Raw genomic sequence first — 20,311 nt, 5'->3', positions numbered from 1 at the left:
GAATAATAAAAGAAATAATAAAATAACAAGAATGAAATAAAATAAAATAATAACGACAATAATAATAAATGGGCAAAAGAATACACAAATAAAAGGAAATGTAAACAATATAATTTTAAATATATAAAAAATAAATAATAAATAAATAATAGTTTATAAAAGGTTGAAATTAAATAAATAAAGGACTAAACCAAAATTTAAATGACATTTAAAGAAATAAATAAATGGGTAAATAAAGAAATAAAAGGCTAAATCGAAAATATAACAAAATTAAAGGTATAAATCATAAAGAAAAAGGCATAAAAGGATTAAATTAAAATAGGATAAAAATATAGGGCTCAAAAGGAAAATTTTCCCCAAAATTTACAAGTGTCCTCCCCCTAATGTGTCCACAGTAGCCGAAGGACCAAATTGCACAAAAACAAAATAAAAGGGCGAAAATGAAAAAAAAAGCAATTGGACTAAATTGAAAAATGACAAAAAAGCGGAAGGGCCAAAGAAGCAATTAGACACTCCCCTTTAAAAACGCACGAATTCTAAGGGGGTCGAGTCGGGTCGGCAGACCATGCCTAAAATGATGCCGTTTTGGGGTTTATGGAACCAGGCCAAAATGATGTCGTTCCAATACCCTATTTACGTTAAAAATTTTCCAAAAATTTTCATTTCCCCTTTGGTTTTTTTAAAAAAAATCTACTTTCTCCCTTTTTTTCTCTGAAATTTTCCTTAGGCCGGCCACGAGCCCCTTTTAATCCATTTTCTTTTCAGGAACCCTGTTTTAGGGTTAAAATTGTCAAAAAAGTGGCAAAAGCGGACTGAAGGTCAATGAGGCTTCTCGAGCTAGAGGTAGGTCTCCGACAACCGACACAGGTAAAAAAAATCCCTTTTTTTATTTTACTCTTATTTGTTGCGAAAAAAAGAATCGCCTTTTGTATTCAGTTTTTTTATATCTTTTGATTGCTTGTCTCCGTAAAAAATAAATACATGGTTGCCATGGCTTTTATAGCCGAATATATTACACTTAAACTGTTGTTTTTTTTACTGTTTTTCTACTTTTCTTTGCATGTTTGTCTTTGTCCTTGTGTTTTCTTTTTGCAGGTGGCGGTGGAGTCAACAGTGGGGAGAGGCGCTCCCTTGCTGTTTTGGTGAAAAGGTTGCAGACCTTGGGCTGCGTTCGTGCTGACATGGCGAAGACATAGGAGTGGCTGCGGCGGGAGGCTTAGAGGAATTAGAGTTTTCTGTTTTAGGTTTAGGGGATTTGTGCTTGGGCTTAGGTAGTTGGGTATTTAAGGTTTTTTTTTTTTTGTAAATGGACTGTTTTTTTTCATTGGACTTTATTATTTTTTGTTTTAACTTGATTTTTTTGTTTTATTTGTTTGGGCCGGGCAAAATTGGGCTTCTACACTCCAATTTCAACCATTAGATTTTAAAATTCTAAAACAAGCTAAACCAACAAATGAAACTTTAGGAAAGGAAAAAATTACATCATCTTAAAAATAGAAATATGAAAAAGAAATGTGAGAGAAAACAGGTAAAAGAGTTGATGATACCTTGACTTGGAGCCTCAGGAACTTCACATAATCTACAATTTCATCAAGCATGGCTGCTCTGTCAGTCTGCACAAAGAAACATACGTGACTTAAATGGAGTAAGGTGCATTATACATGGTTCTCTTCCCAAGACATAAATCTACCATTAAAGTCACCCATGTTTCAAAAAGATTGCTGCAATAATGAACTGTAATGTTATTACAAGATGAGGGATTAGGACATTAATCCATTCAATATCTGTACACAATATGAGTAATAGACGAATAGAGTTAGCTTGGAAATGTGCAAGTAGTTTCATAAGTAAATTTACGGCACGGTAAACAGAAAGGAATTTACCTTGTTAACACTAGGAACACGTTCCTGCAATGCCCTGATTCTTTCAGCAATTGTCTCCCTACCAAGGGAGAAAATTGAAGGGTTAAGTTCAGCATGGTTAGTCACAGTTGCAACCATTTGTTGAGCAGGTTCACTTCAGTTATGCAATTTCATGGCATAAGAAGTGGGCAATCAAAAGCAACTTCACCAGCTAAAAGAGAACGTAATGCTGACCCTCTTGTTTGGAGATGGGCAAATCACATGTCTTGCCATGTGAAATTGGTATTTCTTCATGATTTTCATTTTTTTCACCACTAATCCCTCAAGTTTTCATTTTTCAAATGTGATCTAATCTGCTATCTTATATGGTTTTTCGCTTAAAAAATTTCCAGGTAATCTTTCTTCATTCAAAAGCATAATTATGTTTTACTTCACTGTTCCCTTTCCTTTCTATTGCCGCAGACGCCCGTTTTGCTGAGATGACCACGGCAACTTTACATTACCGTTCGTGGAGGATTCCTTTTCACAGTAGGATTTGACGAAACTCCAACGCCGTTTGCCTTTATGGGAGGGTTGGTTATGGGGGTCGGGTTTTTTGAGGCCGAGTGTCCTGCGAACCACTTGGAAGCTTTGCCTATTGCTTTGGTTTGGTTGGTTGTCTACAGAAAGTTAGTTTAGTGGTGTAGAAGTAGGTGAAAAAGGTAAAAAAGGTAATAAAAAAAAGGGGGCTTGGGAGGTTTCTTGGGATTCATTTGCAGAGAAAAATGGAAGAAGGAGAAGTTTCATAAGCTTACTGAGAACTGAGAAAGGAGGGAGAGAGAAAGGGGAAGATGTAATCGGTAAAAGTTGGGTGACCAACTGGAAAAGTTACCCTAAAAATTAATTTAATGATTTTTATTTTAAAATTAAAATAAAATTGAACGTACGAAAATAAAAACATAAGCCAACAATCAAGCTTCATAAAATCAATTCAAAAAAAATATTTTTATAATTAAAATTCAGCAAATTGGATTGGATTTATTAAATAATTGGATGAGGAAATAAATGAACTTAAGGTGAAGGATTAGTTTCCATTGTTGTGTGATAGGAAAACGTAACAATCAGGGGTTGGTGATGAAAACACGGTTTGGGTAGGGTAGGCATTGTTAGTTCCCTTATATTTCACTCGTTACCTTTTCTCTTCTCATCATATTCATATTCTTTTTATTTATTATTATATATTTATGTAATTAATAATTTATTTATGAAAATTTCGTTCACTATTCGATTTTTTTTGAACAATGCTTGGAACTACTCATAACATTTTTTCAACTCATAAATATAAGGATAATGCGCTTCTGCGCACTCGACTCTACATTTTCCTGCATTGACAACAATGTCTATACCAATCAATCAAGTTGAGACACCGTCGGCATATGTTAATTTTTTAATATTATATAATATATGATTTCAAACAATATTGGGTTGGTAGTTGTTTGTTTTAAGTAAGAATAAAGAGACAAACTGGGTCTAAACCAATCTGCCAATAGCATAGCATAGGGAAGTTGGAATATAGTTTTCATTTCCAACAAAACGCAATATCATTATATGAAATAAAATAATAATTAAAATATTGCTTAAAACTGAAATACGAATATCATAACATATTCAAAATTTATATAAAAAAATATAAAATTTTAATTAATCAAAAGTCAATGGGAATTATTTATTTCATAAACTGTAGTTATTTGACTCTTTTTGCCTACCACATGATATTTTCCTTCAGCCGTTTTTCAATTAGATGACAAAGAAAGAGAGGTTGAGTGCTCTCACGAGCTACAAAAAGGGCGTGGGACATTTGCAGTACAAATTTCATTTTTTTTCCTGAAGGTGCCAGTTGTACGGTAAGATCCGCGGTACTACCGACGCTAGCAGTAAAACGCGCAACAGTCTATCCAGGTCACTTCCCCAATGAATCTGACCCCTTTTTTGTTTCTCATTCGATTTGCGAGAGCTCTTCACCGACCCCCTCATGCTATACAGTAAGCCAGACAATGCGTCCGGGTCGGACAATTTGGATCCAATTGAAAATTATATTTTATAATAGTATTCGTCAAATTTAATATTATAAAAACTTTATGTAATTTAAATGCATGATATAAATTATTAATGGTAGATTTATCAACAAGGGTTTTTAAGGAGTTTGGATGTAATTCACACCGTAATATCAAAAATCACCAAAAGATTTTATAGAGGATTTGGAAGCTTTTCACAAATCGTTTAAATTAAAACTCTTCATTTTAAGTTTTAAAAATAAAATGATAATGAATTAGATTGAGTTGTAGTCACGTTGACTTGGCATGATTAATCGAATAATTATTTGTCGTGAAGAGTGATAAGTAATGTGATTCTTCTCAATTAATCATCTTTAATAAAGTGAAGATGTTTTAGTGAAATATTTATAGAGGTACTTTTATTTTTATTTTTTATTTATAAAAAGATATAACTTAGATTTATTATATTATGTGTTATATGTATTCTATTATTCTATTTTGTTGATAAATAAGAAAAAAATGGATTCTTGTTTTTAGAGAAAGAAAATATGAACAAAATAAGCAAGTATGACTTGAAAGTCAATTTATGAGAAGGTAAATAATCATGATAAGCACAGGACATTGGGAAAATGTAGAAAGCAAAGCAGGATGCATAACTCTCAGGTCACAAGCAGACAAAGAAAGCAAAATATTTTAGTTAAGTGATTTGCGGAATATTCCATGAATTTTTTTATGCCAATTCTATGACTATTATTTGTATTTCTATTCACACAAATCTCAAAAATGTTGTTGAAACAGGTAGACATCCATGTGTTGCCTTGGAAATTTTCATTGTTTCTTAACAAACAAATAATAGTAAATCATAATTTAAAATTTGACCAACTTTTCTTGTTATTGGAATTGATAGGGATGAGTGTGGAAGAGGATCATAAGTTTGTTCAAGTCACGGATTTGACTTAAGGTTCTAAACGTTTGGAAAAATAATTGCATTTTGAAATAACCTAAAACGCAATTAAATCCAAGTTAGATCCAAGAAAGAAAACTTGACAAGAAAAAGTTTGAAGATGATCCCCACAATCTAAAAATATTGTTAAAAAATTTTTAAAAGAAAAATTCTTGAATTGGAAACTTAAAAGAGAATTTTATAAACACAAAGTGAATAATCAATGAATTGATTCTTTTGTGTAAATGTAAAGGCTTTTATATAAACTAGCTAAATAAATCTAGATAAAACTCTTAAGTATACTAGAACTCTAATTAATCTAAACAATAAGTAGTTTTAAACTAAACTTTCTTGTTGACATAAAATTCTTAAATAACTTAAAATCCTTAATAATTATAAAAAATTCGAAATAAAATAATAAGAGCTGATAAATACAATATTGAGATAATATATAATAAAAATTAAGCTTAAAACTCGAACCCAATTCGATTTAAACTCAAAACAAAAGCCCAACACTCCTAATTCTCATCATAATCCCGTCCAAAAATTTTACTTGCATAGTCTTCACTAAAACTGTCATAACCTGAGTTTCCGAACTCGAAATTGAGTGATTCAAAGTGCTTTTTGAAGCTAAGAGATAAATATTCGAACGCTATGAAGACATCTTAATCCATAAATGCTTGGATCCCATACAAATAATTTTCGTAAATTGACTAATCTTTTGAGCTTGAAAATTGATAGCTTGGTTGAATTGTCTTTAATAAATTTCACTCATTCCATGTATGTATCATTCCTCGTTTCCTCGAAAAGATTCATCCTCACATATTGGCTTTGGTTGAATATTGATTTGATTTTCTTGACCTTTGACCTTATTGTTGGGCCTTAAGGTAGTGTAAGCCCATCGTATCCATGGGCCTAAAGTTGGACCTTGAGACTCGTATCAAGAATGATATAATAACATATGAAACGATTACTTTCAACAAAAATATTTGAATATTATATGTGTTGATACAGTGTACAGCAAGGGAAGAGGATAAAGAGGAGCAAGGAGGAGATCACGATGGTGCAATGGAGGTTGGTTCACCTAAAGAGGCCGAGAGCCGAAGTTGGGACAAGAGGACAAACTGATTGAGAAGATGGTTGTACAAAGTAACTTTAGGCTATTGAAAGTTTGATCTCTTCTTCATCATTCATCATTCATCAAGGTATTTATAAAAGAGGTCTTCTTGTCCAATTATATGACGTGACCGTTGGAAAAAATCTTGTTTAAAAACAATTTTCTATCATTGTGAAAAGTTAAATATTTGAAAATTTTATAGCAATAAAATTTTCCCGAAAAGTACTTGTGCTTTGTGCGAGATGGATCTTAGACATTCTCGACTTTTAACCGACGACTTTTTTTGTTATTCTCTTACCACGGATTGTTTTGAGTGTGGGCTCGAACAATTACAAATCAAACACAGAACTAGAAATAATTTATCACTTTCAGTAGGAAAATAATTCCCTCTCAATAGAAACCGGTAGAATTGTTATTCACAAAAAGTAGAATTTATGCTTAGAAAATAAATTCTTACTTGTCTAACTTGATAAAATTGATACCGAAAGGAAAAATGGAACCATTTTAGGAGTTTAAGCAATTTGGAACCCTAATTCAAGGATGAGTAAACCACATCAAGATCAATCAACCACTATCTGTTATTTGTTTGTTAATCTTGTAATCTTACGCCTTTTACAATTTAGTCCTTGGTAGCTAGATTTTATACTAGTATAATTATCCTCGACTTCATGATTTTTCGTACTATAATGTTTAGCAATTAGTTGGTTAGACTCTCTATTTTGCATGCTTATTAGTAGAAATTGTTCAATCCCCAACTCTCTTAGGTTCGATCCTCGGAATACTCTTGTACCCCGTTGTACAAATATATTACAACTGACTTGTTACACTTACAAACACCGCACTTATTAGTTTTATTCGGTCATTGTCTTTAATTGTTGATTTATCTCTCTCGTCGTTCACGAGGGTGGCGAGGGAGGCAGTCAAAAAGCTTCAAGGGTTTTTATTTAACATTCATCCATTTAATAGGTACGAAAATCAAGTCTTTTTTTTGTAATTTTTATAGATTTATGATCATGAGAGCTTGATTTAGCTGCACATGTATCACTTTGTGCAATTTTTGAAAATTCTATGAAGTTGACATTGTTCATAAATTGATGAAATATGCTTGGAATTGATAGATATTGAGTTTAGATTATGAAAAGGACTAAATTGTAAAGTCAATTAAGCTTGTTTGTTAGCTTTGTAACATTATGGACCAAATTGAATAAATGTTATGATATAATGATATAATGATCATGTTAATGAATTTAAAATTTTGAATTGATGGAAATTATGTTGTGTTTAAATGTAGTTACTCCGACAACGAATGTAGCATCCTCTAGCTCGAACCCAACAATCAGGTCGAGTGAGGGGTGTTACATTCCATGTGTTAATAGATGGTAAATTAAGGGTGTGTTAAAAAACTATTATTTTCGTAAACCATTATTTACTCCCCTTTGACATTTTTCTTACAAAACACCTGCATAAAAAATAATTATTTTCATAAATTAACTCGAATGACCGATCAAATTGGTTGGATAGGGAACCAGTTTGGGTATTAGTTTGGAAAGATGAGTTGAATCGGTTGACTCGTAAATCGATACAAATCGATTGAACCAAGTTAAAAACCAATTGAATCAGTGTTTCAACCGATTTTCTCTTCTTATTTTTAAATTTTTTTATTTTTTTATTTTTGTAATAATTTGCTTGATCAAACTGGACGAACTGGGAACCAATAGCTTTCTTGGTTCGACCATCAGTTCGACTGTGAAAACCTTGACAAAAACAATCACTCCATAAATTAATGAGAGGAAATGAAATATAAATCACATGCTAAAAGAGCTTTAAACTTTAACGAATGAATGAAACCTAAAATATAATATAGAAATAATGTATCCCCTTAAATAATAGTTTCCTCTATCTCCCCCTTTTTAGAAAAAATCAAAGTAAATATGATAGCAGGTTGCCAACATCAAGTGTCACATGATCTTCAAGTTTCGTAGTTTTTTTAACCCATAACAGAATTAACAAGTGAGTTCAAACATACGAAACTATTCTCTCTATCACACAATTAAAGAGAGTGATAAACAATATCATCATATAGAGTCTTAACCATCACCAAGTCAGACCCTAAGCAATATTATATCAAAGACTCAACATGTAGTCAAATAAGCCTCAAGACAACCATAAAAAACAAATTAATGAAATTTACTCCCCTTGGCAGCAGAAGTAATGTAGGATTGTTGTAACATATGCTACATAAGTAATGTGGTTTGCCTTGTTAAAACACCTTATATCATATATGAATTTTGCTCTCATCTCAAATCATTAATAAACTTTTAACATGGAAGTGTAATATAACCTGAATACCACAATAATGACATATAAGTTTTTCTTTCTTCTTGTTTCATTCTTGTTACTATCGAGATACTGTTGTTAGATATGTAACAGCATGAGATAGAACACACTCTACCTTCCCTCCACCTTACTCTCAGGTCTCCCTCGCACAAACTCTGGCATGCCACCCTCTAATCCCAACTCATTCCTACCTCTCTATCCATGATCTCCTCTTTTCATAACAAACCTTACCCTCTCAAACTCACCAGTCCCTCTTAGAGCAAGTACTTGAAGCTTAGAAGCAAATCTCATTCATTTCATACTGTTGTCATCAACACTAATTTTTAATCAACATTGCCTAAAGATATACCCGATTAAATCAGATTAATAGCAATAGTGAAAGAGCTTTTCATACCGCGATTCCTTCCACTAGCGATATTTGCAAGTCCCATGCCACCCTCAGTCTAAAGAAACCTATTCCAAAACCATTTTGAATAATCTACTCACCAATTTTTTTCACATTTTTCTTGGATAGCCATTCCATCGGCAGATCATGCTGGAAGAAATCCAATTCCATTAACGCAACATCTCTCGACCACTATTGAAACTAATTGAGTATCCTCTAAAAATGAATCTTCCCCACCACCATATATCTCGTAAATTCAATACACCTCTCATCCCCTTTCTAACTCCAAACAGTAGTGAAAAGGAAAATGAAATTGCTTAAATAGAAGTATCAGTAAAGGACATATTAGGAATTTCCTCACCTTTTGCAAATCAATGGAAGTAAACAAGAAAAAAAAATTTTTCTTAAAAATTCTATAATTAAAATATAATATTTAAAATCAATATACAAGCATATTATTTCAAAATAAATATATAAAAACATATAGGAAGTTGTATAATATGTATTATTAATATTATAAAGTTTATAATCTCTCTCAAAAATATCTATAATATAAATAAAGGAATAATTGGAGTGACTTCACCTACTCACCCAACAAAACCAAATCACTTGTATAAATGAATGAGTCATTTTGGAATTTGAGATAGTTTATCCTCTTTTTTTTTCCTTCAGTAAAATTTTATAGTTTCTCCTCAACTAAACCATATTGCTGAAAAAGTGGACCACCCCCAACAACTTTTAGCCACCACCAACTCCCTAGGTTCTCCAAATGCTTCACTCTCCAAATAATAATAATAAATTTTAATTATTTTTCACTACTTAGTACAACATACTTTTTCTAACTTTATAAATTATCATGTGTTCTATTTATTTTAAGATGAGTATTTGGTAAATTGATAATATATATTTTTATTTTAAATATAGACTTAAAAGTTTAGCACGTGTCTCTTTTTTTAAAATATTTTACTATATCCTTTTAGGATACTTGTTAACCCTTTAATCGTCTTGATAGAGTTCAAAATTTCTCGTAGTGTACCAAATACTTTCCGATATAATAATACTAAAAGTATTAATATAATTAAACTTCCAATTCAATCAATTTTAGTCTATTTTAATTAACTTGTATCAGTTCACAAGTCAATTGATTTTTATCTCTTTTCGAATTAGTACACCGATTAATTTTCAATTCAACAGATTCGATTGACCATCAGATCCGCTCCGATTTAAACCACATTGTTTAAAACTAAATAATTGAAATGAATGATAAAATTTATTAAAGTAAAATTTATCTTTATAAATATAAATGCAAAATGCAAAATAATTATTAAAGAATTGGATAATATACATTATACTAAATTTTTATCGCGTGGTGGGATGCATGAGTTGATTTATGTATTAACTCATTTCTGTTATAAAATTTTAATTTTTAAATATTTGACTAATAGTTTGAGTACAAAACAAAATGATAATTCTAATAAAAATTAGATTTAACAAGTGCGAAACATAATGTTTAAATTTGAAAACAAATAATCTGAATTCAAATTTCAAGTTTGCAATTCTTAATAAAACATCGTGTATTAAAAATACTAAAAGTATGATGAAAAATGGTAATACCTTAAAATCATGACTTCTTGTTATGCAAGAATTGTGTTCCTATAATTCATGCAATTAGATTCAACTTTAAAACAAAGGAAAATTAAATCTATATTATGTTATAAAAATAAATGTACATGTCCTCATCTTTTTCACTCAATTTTCATGTAATGGACAATTTCATATTTTATTTCCATAATAAATTAATAAATTATTATATTCATAACAATTTACTCTTAAATAAATTAATATAAAGTTAAAGTTAATATGGTCTTAAAAGGAAAATAATAATAATAATAATAATAATAATAATAAAATAAAAGTGATTAAGGTGATGTTTGATAAATTGAACTTTTAGTACTGAATTTTATAAGCGTTGAAATCATATTAGAAAATTATTTGGAAGCTTAGTAAAAATTAAGGAACAGATAAAAGTAAATATTAATTTTTTTAAATTTTAGTTTTAATCTTATTAAATAATATTTTGTATTTATTTTGAATAAAATTTATATATGATAATCTGAATATATCACTTTTTAAAGGATAGTTTATTTCAAAAATAAAATTATTATTTTCAAAATTAATGCCTCGTTTGGATACTAGTGTAATAACGTGAGATATTTTTTTATGTATTACAATAGTTAGACGTAAAATAAAGAATAGTTAGTACAAATTTAAACTTAAAATTAGAAAGATGAGTAATAACTCTTTAAGAAAATAAGATATCTTGAAATAAACTAAAAGTTCCCTTTTTTTGGTTAAAATAAGTCATAGGTGTGGCTAAATATTAGCAATTGAATTAGTTTATTACTAACTCGCATATTAAAATAATACTACTATCAAATATAGCATAAATGATAAGATAAAAACATATTTTGTTCAAAATTTTATATTAAGTAAAAGTTAAAATAATTTATTAAAAATTTCCCTCTATATATATTGTTTTCTATTTATCATTGTAACAATTTTTTATTCAAAATTATATAAGGAGATTTAGATTTTATTGTGTATTATCAAAAGCACTTCAAGAAAATCAAATCACTCAATGTTTTAATTTTACCACTTATCAAACAAATCCTAAATTTTCAGTTTTACTTAAATATTTAATATTTTATTTATACCCAAATAAACTCTTAAAATCATAATTTTTAAAATATAATAACAGAATATATAGATTTATTCAAGTGTTGAAAACCTTCTATCATGCAATAGCTTATTCAAGAAGACTAGAGGGACATACAAATGAGGATGAACAAAATTCGATTCAATTCTAAAAAATCGAATAACAGATTGATGTAAATACTCTTTGATCTCATTAGTCTTGAAAATAAGCAAATTGGTCTCTCTCAACAAAATTACAAAAAGTTTTCAAAATAAATTTTAAAACTAAAATATTTATATAAATTCCAAATTTTATATTTTTAAAAATTATTAAAATTAAAAAATCTAAAAACATATAAAGAAAGTTAAAATTTTAAAACTTTTGTCGATAATAATTTTGGGACCTAAATAAGTTAATTAACTATTCAACTTATCATACTAAAGTAACTCATTTAATTTGAAAAAAAATCTAATACATATGGTTTCAAATTTATGTACTCTAACATGAAATTAATTATATTATAATTTGATATGTTTAATTTTTAACTTGAGTCGAACAGTTTCACTTGATTTAACTTAACTCGAATTTCATTTCACTTGACTTGATTCGAAAAAATTTCAAATTGAGTTAGGATGATAAAATAGAACTAGTCAAATCAATTAACTTGAATTTTTTTACTCAATTTGACTCGATTTGATCGAATACTCACCTCTACGTACAATAATTAAAATGGTGTCTAATTAAGCTTGAGTCATTTTCTCCTTATACAAAAAAAAAAAGCCGATTGAGTTTTAGCTAAATTAGTATGGATATTATTGCCTATTCAGGCAGACATGAGTTCAAGTGTGTTAAAGTACATTATCCTCCTATTTATGGATTGATGAGGGACTATAAGTAATTTTAGATATTATATCAAATAAAACAAATATCATCGATTGTTAAAAAAAATAAAAAACCTTCTACCATAAATACCAAAAAAGAATAAATCTACCATAAAATGGAAATATCACTTGAATCCTATAACTAAAAAATAATTCTTATCCTAGATTTCATAAAAAGAAAAATATTTGGCACGGAAAATTATAAAAAAAAAATGATGCTAACCCTTTAGATACCCCCCATCCACCAACCCCCCAAAACAGTCCCACACGCCGCCTGAAAATGCCACGCGCGCGTGCGTTTAAATTCACAATCACCAAAAAAAAAAAAACCAGATATGGTTGGTAGGCAGTAGCACCATTTTGGTTATAAATAGGCAACTCCTCCACTGCCTCAACTCGTGCCGCTTCTTCTTCTGTATCTCTATCTTCCTTTCTATATCCAAGCAACTCTTTTTCAGTTCTGTCTCCGGTTCCACCTCCCTTAACTCTACGGTACGGTTCGGTTCCTTCTCTCATGGTTCATGTCTATTTTCCCTTTCCCCATTCATCTTCCTTTATCATCCCTTAATTAAATTCTAACCCTTCTTTCCTTCCTTTTTGTACTATTCTATTGATTTTTTCCTTTCTGGGTCGTTAAATGATTTAATATTTAAACTTCTCTCAAGCTTTAACTCTTTTCTTTTTTCCCTTTCACCTTGACCTACCTGCAAGTGTCAACGTTTCTACTTTTCCTACTGGTTTTCTTTGTGGGCTTTTATTAATATGATTTAAAACAATTATATTTTCAACTTGGGTTTTCGAAAATCAAGTTATTTGTGTTGTTTTCTTGCTAATATCTACTAGAAAGTGTAAGCATTGACAGCTTCCTTTTGTTATCTAACAATTTCAGTTGATTTATCTTTTTGCTATGTATTAGTGTTTGATTTTTTAACTCTTTTTTTTTTTTGGAATTATTCAAGATTCTGTGTTATTCTAGTGAGATCTGTTGGTTAGAGTTAGCATTTGATTATATTCTTTTGGCTTTTATATATTTAGTCTGTTTATGATAGCAATTTATTGGGTGTTATTTATGTTATTCTGTTTGACATATTAAGATTTGGATCTGAAGATATAAATGGCCTCCCTATAACTGAAATTTACATCCTAAGCTCACAGTAACATAGGGTGTAATCATTTGGATCTGAAGATATCAATTATTTTTTATGGACTTCATTTGAGTTGCAGATATATCATGGATCTTAGCTTTGATTGTGATGGTTTTCTGTTTAAGAATATAGGACATGCAAACTTGTTACTTTTTGCATTTGATTTTATATAATAAAGCTGAATTTTATCTGTTCTTTTATGTTATTTCAGAAAATGGCTTCACACATTGTTGGATATCCCCGCATGGGACCTAAGAGAGAGCTTAAGTTTGCTTTGGAATCTTTCTGGGATAAGAAGAGCAGTGCTGAGGATTTGCAGAAGGTTGCAGCTGGTCTCAGGTCATCCATCTGGAAACAGATGGCTGATGCTGGGATCAAGTACATTCCCAGCAATACTTTCTCTTACTATGATCAAGTGCTCGATACCACAGCATTGCTCGGCGCTGTACCACCTAGATATGGCTGGAATGGTGGTGAGATCGGATTCGACACTTACTTCTCCATGGCCAGAGGAAATGCCTCCGTGCCTGCAATGGAAATGACCAAGTGGTTTGACACCAACTAGTAAGTTGCCATTCTTGGTCATGCTTTATTTACTTTGTTGTGCACACAGAAATTTCTGAAATTGACTTATATTCTGTGCAATGTGTCATTTCAGCCACTTCATTGTTCCCGAATTGGGACCTGATGTTAGATTCTCTTATGCATCTCACAAGGCAGTGGATGAGTACAAGGAAGCTAAGGCGGTATGTTCTTTGGGTCTAATTTTTCTATATATTATCACAATGTAGATTTTAGTTTCTGTTATGTGTACTTATACTAGCAGCTCATTTGGAATTTGAGGTAAGGTACTATAATTTGTATGATAAGATCCTGCAAGCATAAAAGTCACCTGAAAATTGGGAAATGAGATGCATGCATGAGTAACTTTCCATGACATACGAAGATTTTTATGAAAATATTAGGATTTATAAGTCTTCTTAATGTATGAAGATTTATGATGACCCAAATATGGTTTCAAAGCTTTGGACCTAGATAAAAAATCTTTTAGCATACTTTCTTATTTAATGCCTATGGTTAACTGGGTGATGGTCTCATGTTTGCTATTATTGTGACTGATTTTTTATAAATAATAGTTTATATCTCCCTGGAATTCTACTTTTTATACAACCCCTTTTTTGAGAATTCTCCGAGTGAGACTGAGTACTAATTAGACCCATTTGATTATGGTGCTCCACTTTTATCCTTTATTTTATGCACTTCTTATTTGATGTTCTGAGTCATTCTGAAACATGAATGTTGATTCACCGTCCCAAATGCAGCTTGGAGTCAACACCGTGCCAGTCCTTGTTGGTCCTGTCTCATACTTGTTGCTGTCTAAACCTGCAAAGGGTGTTGAAAAAACATTCTCTCTTCTCTCTCTCCTCCCCAAAATCCTCCCTATCTACAAGTAAGACTTGGTTTTCTTTTTATCCAACCTATCTACAAGTAAGACTTGGTTTTCTTTTTATCCAAGTTTTCATTAACATGGCTGCTTCAATTTGCCTTTGTAACATTGAATCTCTCCACAGGGAAGTGATATCTGAGCTTAAGGCTGCTGGTGCTTCCTGGATTCAGTTTGATGAACCCACCCTTGTCTTGGACCTTGACGCTCATCAATTGCAAGCTTTCACTGCAGCTTATGCTGATCTGGAATCTACTCTCTCTGGTTTGAATGTTCTGATTGAGACCTACTTTGCCGATCTTACTTCTGGTGCGTACAAGACCCTCATTGAATTGAAGGGTGTCACTGCTTATGGTTTGGATTTGGTTCGCGGAACAAAGACCATTGATTTGATCAAGACTAATTTCCCCAAGGGCAAATTCCTCTTTGCTGGAGTTGTTGATGGAAGGAACATTTGGGCCAATGATCTTGCTTCTTCTCTTGGCACCTTGCAGGCGCTTGAGGCCATTGTTGGGAAAGGTATTCTATTTTTAATTGCATTTTATGGCGTTCGTAAATGGTGAGTATTATAACTTTGTTATTTGTTGTAGACTAATATCTTTGACTCGTTTGTGATGTGCAGACAACCTTGTGGTGTCCACCTCCTGCTCACTTCTCCATACTGCTGTTGATCTAGTAAATGAGACTAAGCTCGATGATGAAATCAAATCCTGGCTCGCCTTTGCTGCCCAGAAAGTTGTCGAGGTCAATGCACTTGCCAAGGCATTGGCTGGTCAGAAAGATGAGGTATTTCCTTGTAATTTTTCTTCCTGTTTTGCTAGTTTTCTATGAACTAGGATAGCTTCTCTGAACTGGGCTTCTCAAGATTCAGATGACACCATGTCACTCACTAGTTATTATCCAATTTTTAGGCCTTCTTCGCTTCCAATGCCACTGCTCAGGCTTCAAGGAAGTCCTCCCCAAGAGTGACCAATGAGGCTGTTCAAAAGGCTGTAAGTGTTTTGATATATTAAAATTCCATTTTTCTTCTTTCAAGCAACTGGTAATCGTTTCCATCATTGAAATCTTTATTTGCTTACCATGTTTTACTGTGCTTGCATTCTCAGGCTGCTGCTTTGAAGGGCTCTGACCACCGCCGTGCAACAAACGTTAGTGCTAGGCTGGATGCCCAGCAGAAAAAGCTTAATCTGCCAATCCTCCCCACCACAACCATTGGATCCTTCCCTCAAACCTTGGAACTCAGGAGAGTTCGTCGTGAATTCAAGGCTAACAAGTGAGTTGATCCGGAAGAATTTCCTTATCTTTCTTATAATATGTCAATGCGACCATTCTTTTAATTAATGCTCTCTCATCCCCTTCAGGATCTCTGAGGACAACTATGTTAAAGCCATCAAGGAGGAAATTAAGAAGGTTGTTGACCTTCAGGAAGAGCTCGACATTGATGTCCTTGTTCATGGAGAGCCTGAGGTGAGTACTCCACTCTGTTTTGGCCTTTTGAAGTTGGTTGGTTATCTGGAAGCATCCTAAGTATTACTTTAAATTATGCAGAGAAACGATATGGTTGAGTACTTTGGTGAGCAGTTGTCTGGTTTTGCTTTCACCGTTAATGGGTGGGTGCAATCTTATGGATCTCGCTGCGTCAAGCCACCAATCATCTATGGTGATGTTAGCCGCCCCAAACCAATGACTGTATTCTGGTCATCTACTGCCCAAAGCATGACTTCACGCCCAATGAAGGGAATGCTTACCGGCCCTGTTACCATCCTCAACTGGTCGTTTGTCCGAAATGATCAGCCCAGGTATGCAGGAGAAAGCCAATTAAGGAAAAAAAAGCAGATCCGATAATCTGTATTTCTACCTGCGGTTTTTGCTTTGCAATATAAACATCTTTCAATTGCCAAATTTCCAGATTTGAGACTTGCTACCAGATTGCCTTGGCTATCAAGGATGAAGTCGAGGATCTTGAGAAGGCTGGTATCAATGTTATTCAAATTGATGAGGCTGCTTTGCGAGAGGGGTTGCCTCTTAGGAAGTCCGAGCATGCTTTCTACCTCAAATGGGCAGTCCACTCCTTCAGGATCACTAACTGTGGTGTCAAGGATACCACCCAGGTTTTATATTTGCTTCTTTCAACCTTTGGAACTTTCTTATACACGAACTCTCTTGGATCACTGTAGTTCTCATCGGTATTTCATTTTGAAATCTTGTAACAGATCCACACCCACATGTGTTACTCCAACTTCAATGATATCATCCACTCAATTATTGACATGGACGCTGATGTGATCACCATCGAGAACTCCCGTTCTGATGAGAAGCTCCTATCAGTCTTCCGTGAGGGAGTCAAGTACGGTGCTGGAATTGGCCCTGGTGTCTATGATATCCACTCTCCCAGAATACCATCAACCGAAGAGATAGCAGACAGGATTAACAAGATGCTTGCTGTGCTCGAGACCAACATCTTGTGGGTCAACCCTGACTGCGGGCTCAAGACTCGTAAGTATGCTGAGGTGAAACCGGCCCTCAACAACATGGTTGCTGCGGCCAAGCTGCTCCGCACCCAACTTGCCAGTGCCAAGTGAGAGGCTCATGATGAGAGATTGGAGATCCTTACTCCATTAATGATTTATACCCAAGACGAGAAAGAATTAAAATTGAAAGAAATTTCTGTGTTACAATTTGAATAACTCTGTTTCTTTGATGATATATTTGTTAGGCATGATTTGCCCTTGAGGCCAATTTATTTCCTTCTTTCTTGGTTTCTATTTTTTACCAACTATTTTGTATTTCTGGAATATATTCAAGTAATGAATTTCAAAACTAAAAAACCCTATATCCAAATCTGCAAAAACAAGGCTGAATTTAAGTATTTTGTAAAAGTCTCAACATCTAGAATTTAGAAAAGAAAAGGAATCATAGCCTTAACATTCATGGGAAAATCTTCAAACTTTGAAAGGTACCATTTCCTAGTGGCAGAGCTTCTACCCAACAAGTAAAAAGTAGTGCCCATTGCATATGCAAATGAAAACAGAGTCTGAGAAATGAAGGCAAACCCCCAAAACACTAAAACCTCAAATAAATAGTGAGGGCAAATCACAAATCCAAACAAACCACCCTTTGGGATCTTATATTCTTTATTGGGACCTTGGCTTCTCAGTTTGGATAGAAGATAATGATGGTAGAAATTGCCACTAATTCCTATGGAAAACAAAAGAAACCCGGGGTTTGTCAAATCAATTAGTGGCTCTGGGAGCCCCACTGTTAGGTGCTGGTTAAAGATCACGAGTGCACTGGAAATGAAATAACTTGAGAGTATTACTATCATTGTATCCAGTCCCATTTCGCCACTATATTTATGAAGAAAACAGGACTGCAAAAATAAATAAATAAATAACCATCACTTTTGTTTTATCATTATGATTTATGAGAGAAAGAGAAGTAATTACCTCAAGAACTCTTTTAAAGAAATGGATGGAAATGGTGGATTTGAGCAACAAAAACCTGAGATTCTCATCTGGGAAAATCGCAAACGAAGAAACGCCAGCAAGAAAAGCTGGTGTATAAAGCGTAGCCATGGCGATTCTACTAGGGAGCTTTAACTTGGATTTTTCTACATCAGAAGCTTTTGAACCAATGTTGAAAAACTTAGAATATTCAAGATTCTTTCCTCTCAATTCCGATAACCCAGAAGTTGCCATTAACGTAAAAGATGCCAGAGACGTTGCAGTGACGAACAGAGATGGTGGGAATAGAAATTTCATCAACGCCATTTTTATTCCCGCTGTTATTCATGGGATTGGGTGTAAAAATCTTATAAATGTAGCAAAAGTTTATGCATTTGGATGAATTGCAACCACAAACATTAGCATCAGATTTAAATGGATGTGGAATTGCCACTTCTGCATTTCATTGAATCAATGGCAATGCACGCTGATACAAATACAAAGCATTTTGGTTAAACTACGTGGTCCTACCTGCAATCACTCCACCATAAAACCAGCAATTTAGTGCTTTACAAAATTTTATTTTATTTTTAAATTTTCTCTTTTACCTGTTATATTTATATTATTTGTTAAATCACCAAAATTAACTGAAAAATTTAACATTGATGTGGTATATACTGTTCATTTTTAAAATTAAAATATTTAATTTTTTATAATTTCAAAATTAATTTTATAATTTTTAAAAATTAAAAAATAATTAATTACTAATGTGACATCCACCAATCCGTGTATATCATACTAGTAAAGTTAAAAACATTAATTTTTCTATTCATTTTAGTATGATTTGACAAAAAATACAAATTCAAGAATTAAAAGGACAAAAATTAAATAAATATCTAAAATAATTTTTTAAAGTTAGAAGAGCCAAATAAAACATTATGTCTAGTTTTTATATATATATTAAAAATTCTAATTAATATATACACTTTCTAACATAAGATCATTCATTCTTAATAATATTTTAAATCTAAAAAATAGATTAATTTTATTAATTTTAAAGTTAAAAATAACAATAAAATTTGATTTAATATTTTTATGTATTATATTATTCATGTACTTTGAAAAAAATGATGCAATATGTTTTGTTGATTGCCTAAAAATTATTTTCTAGAATTATCCTAACCTATCTAAGTCAAACTCATATTGACATAGTTCAAGAGTCTCAAATTATGACCTATTGGTAAAATATTTATTTATTTTAGAAATAGTTTGGATTCAAATTATCGTTATATAAAAAATTATTTCCTTCTCAAAATTTTTTATTCATGTTGTCATGATTATAAGTCTCCAATTATAACTAAACATGATATAATAAATAAATCATAGTAAATATATTTGAATATCTGAGTGGTTAAAAGCTCTAATGATTACCCATAGTGCACAGACATCAATTGAAGAGTGAAATTGCAATAGCTCTAGAAGGTAATCAACAATGACTTGAACAACAAATTTGGAGTGATCGATGTCGAAACCACTTTTTGAAAAACAAAAAATTAATTGGTTGTCGACTTAAAAACGAAAATGGGAGTCGCCACCGATATTTTATTAAGGTGTGACCGGTTCACCATTAAAAACGAATTTGGTCCGCGAAATTTTGAGAAAATAGATTCGGGAGTCGCTTACGCACGAGGAAGGGTTAGCTCCCTCGTACGCCCAAGATTGGTACCGAATTAATTGTTTGATGTCTTAATGTCAAAACTTTGAAAAGATTTTAAAATACAATCCTTTGGTGAGAAAACTTGAATCAACTAAATTGAATGGTAAGTCGCATATTTCGCAGAAATAAATTGCCACACTCAGTGAGTTAGGGTGCAACAATTCAATTTTCGAAATTAATTTGTCTCCTTTTTTAAGAGAATCATGTGTTTTAAGAAGGTTATTCGATTGCTTAAGTCAGATGAAAAATCGAAGCCCAATACGTTAGGGCACAATTTCTCAAAATTCCGAGCATTAAATATTGCCCTTA

General features: G+C 32.1%; 3 protein-coding genes across 3 annotated transcripts; 1 reads left to right on the top strand and 2 right to left on the bottom strand.

The window, feature by feature from the left end:
* Window positions 1–1,442: 1,442 nt before the first annotated feature.
* LOC105801584 (transcription factor UNE12-like) lies at window positions 1,443–2,706 on the bottom strand. Its single transcript, XM_052623468.1, has 2 exons — window positions 1,884–2,706; window positions 1,443–1,613 (listed from the first exon to the last, which is right to left on the bottom strand). Exons 1-2 carry the CDS (start codon window positions 1,998–2,000, stop codon window positions 1,488–1,490), a joined length of 243 nt encoding a protein of 80 aa, XP_052479428.1. The 5' UTR covers window positions 2,001–2,706; the 3' UTR covers window positions 1,443–1,487.
* A 9,871-nt stretch (window positions 2,707–12,577) lies between these two features.
* Window positions 12,578–17,605, top strand: LOC105804423 (5-methyltetrahydropteroyltriglutamate--homocysteine methyltransferase). Its single transcript, XM_012637045.2, has 12 exons — window positions 12,578–12,745; window positions 13,610–13,962; window positions 14,057–14,144; window positions 14,721–14,848; window positions 14,970–15,361; window positions 15,465–15,628; window positions 15,754–15,834; window positions 15,949–16,115; window positions 16,204–16,309; window positions 16,391–16,641; window positions 16,752–16,953; window positions 17,056–17,605. The coding sequence occupies exons 2-12, from the start codon at window positions 13,613–13,615 to the stop codon at window positions 17,422–17,424; spliced, it is 2,298 nt and encodes a 765-aa protein (XP_012492499.1). The 5' UTR covers window positions 12,578–12,745; window positions 13,610–13,612; the 3' UTR covers window positions 17,425–17,605.
* An 80-nt stretch (window positions 17,606–17,685) lies between these two features.
* Window positions 17,686–18,741, bottom strand: LOC105804424 (uncharacterized). The gene is made up of 2 exons (XM_012637048.2): window positions 18,289–18,741; window positions 17,686–18,212 (listed from the first exon to the last, which is right to left on the bottom strand). The coding sequence occupies exons 1-2, from the start codon at window positions 18,610–18,612 to the stop codon at window positions 17,739–17,741; spliced, it is 798 nt and encodes a 265-aa protein (XP_012492502.1). The 5' UTR covers window positions 18,613–18,741; the 3' UTR covers window positions 17,686–17,738.
* Window positions 18,742–20,311: the final 1,570 nt, after the last annotated feature.

Source organism: Gossypium raimondii, chromosome 11 (assembly GCF_025698545.1).
Source record: "Gossypium raimondii isolate GPD5lz chromosome 11, ASM2569854v1, whole genome shotgun sequence".
Lineage (NCBI taxonomy): Eukaryota > Viridiplantae > Streptophyta > Magnoliopsida > Malvales > Malvaceae > Gossypium > Gossypium raimondii.
Note: the sequence above shows the minus strand (reverse complement) of the source record. Positions and strands in the feature narration are given on the sequence as shown.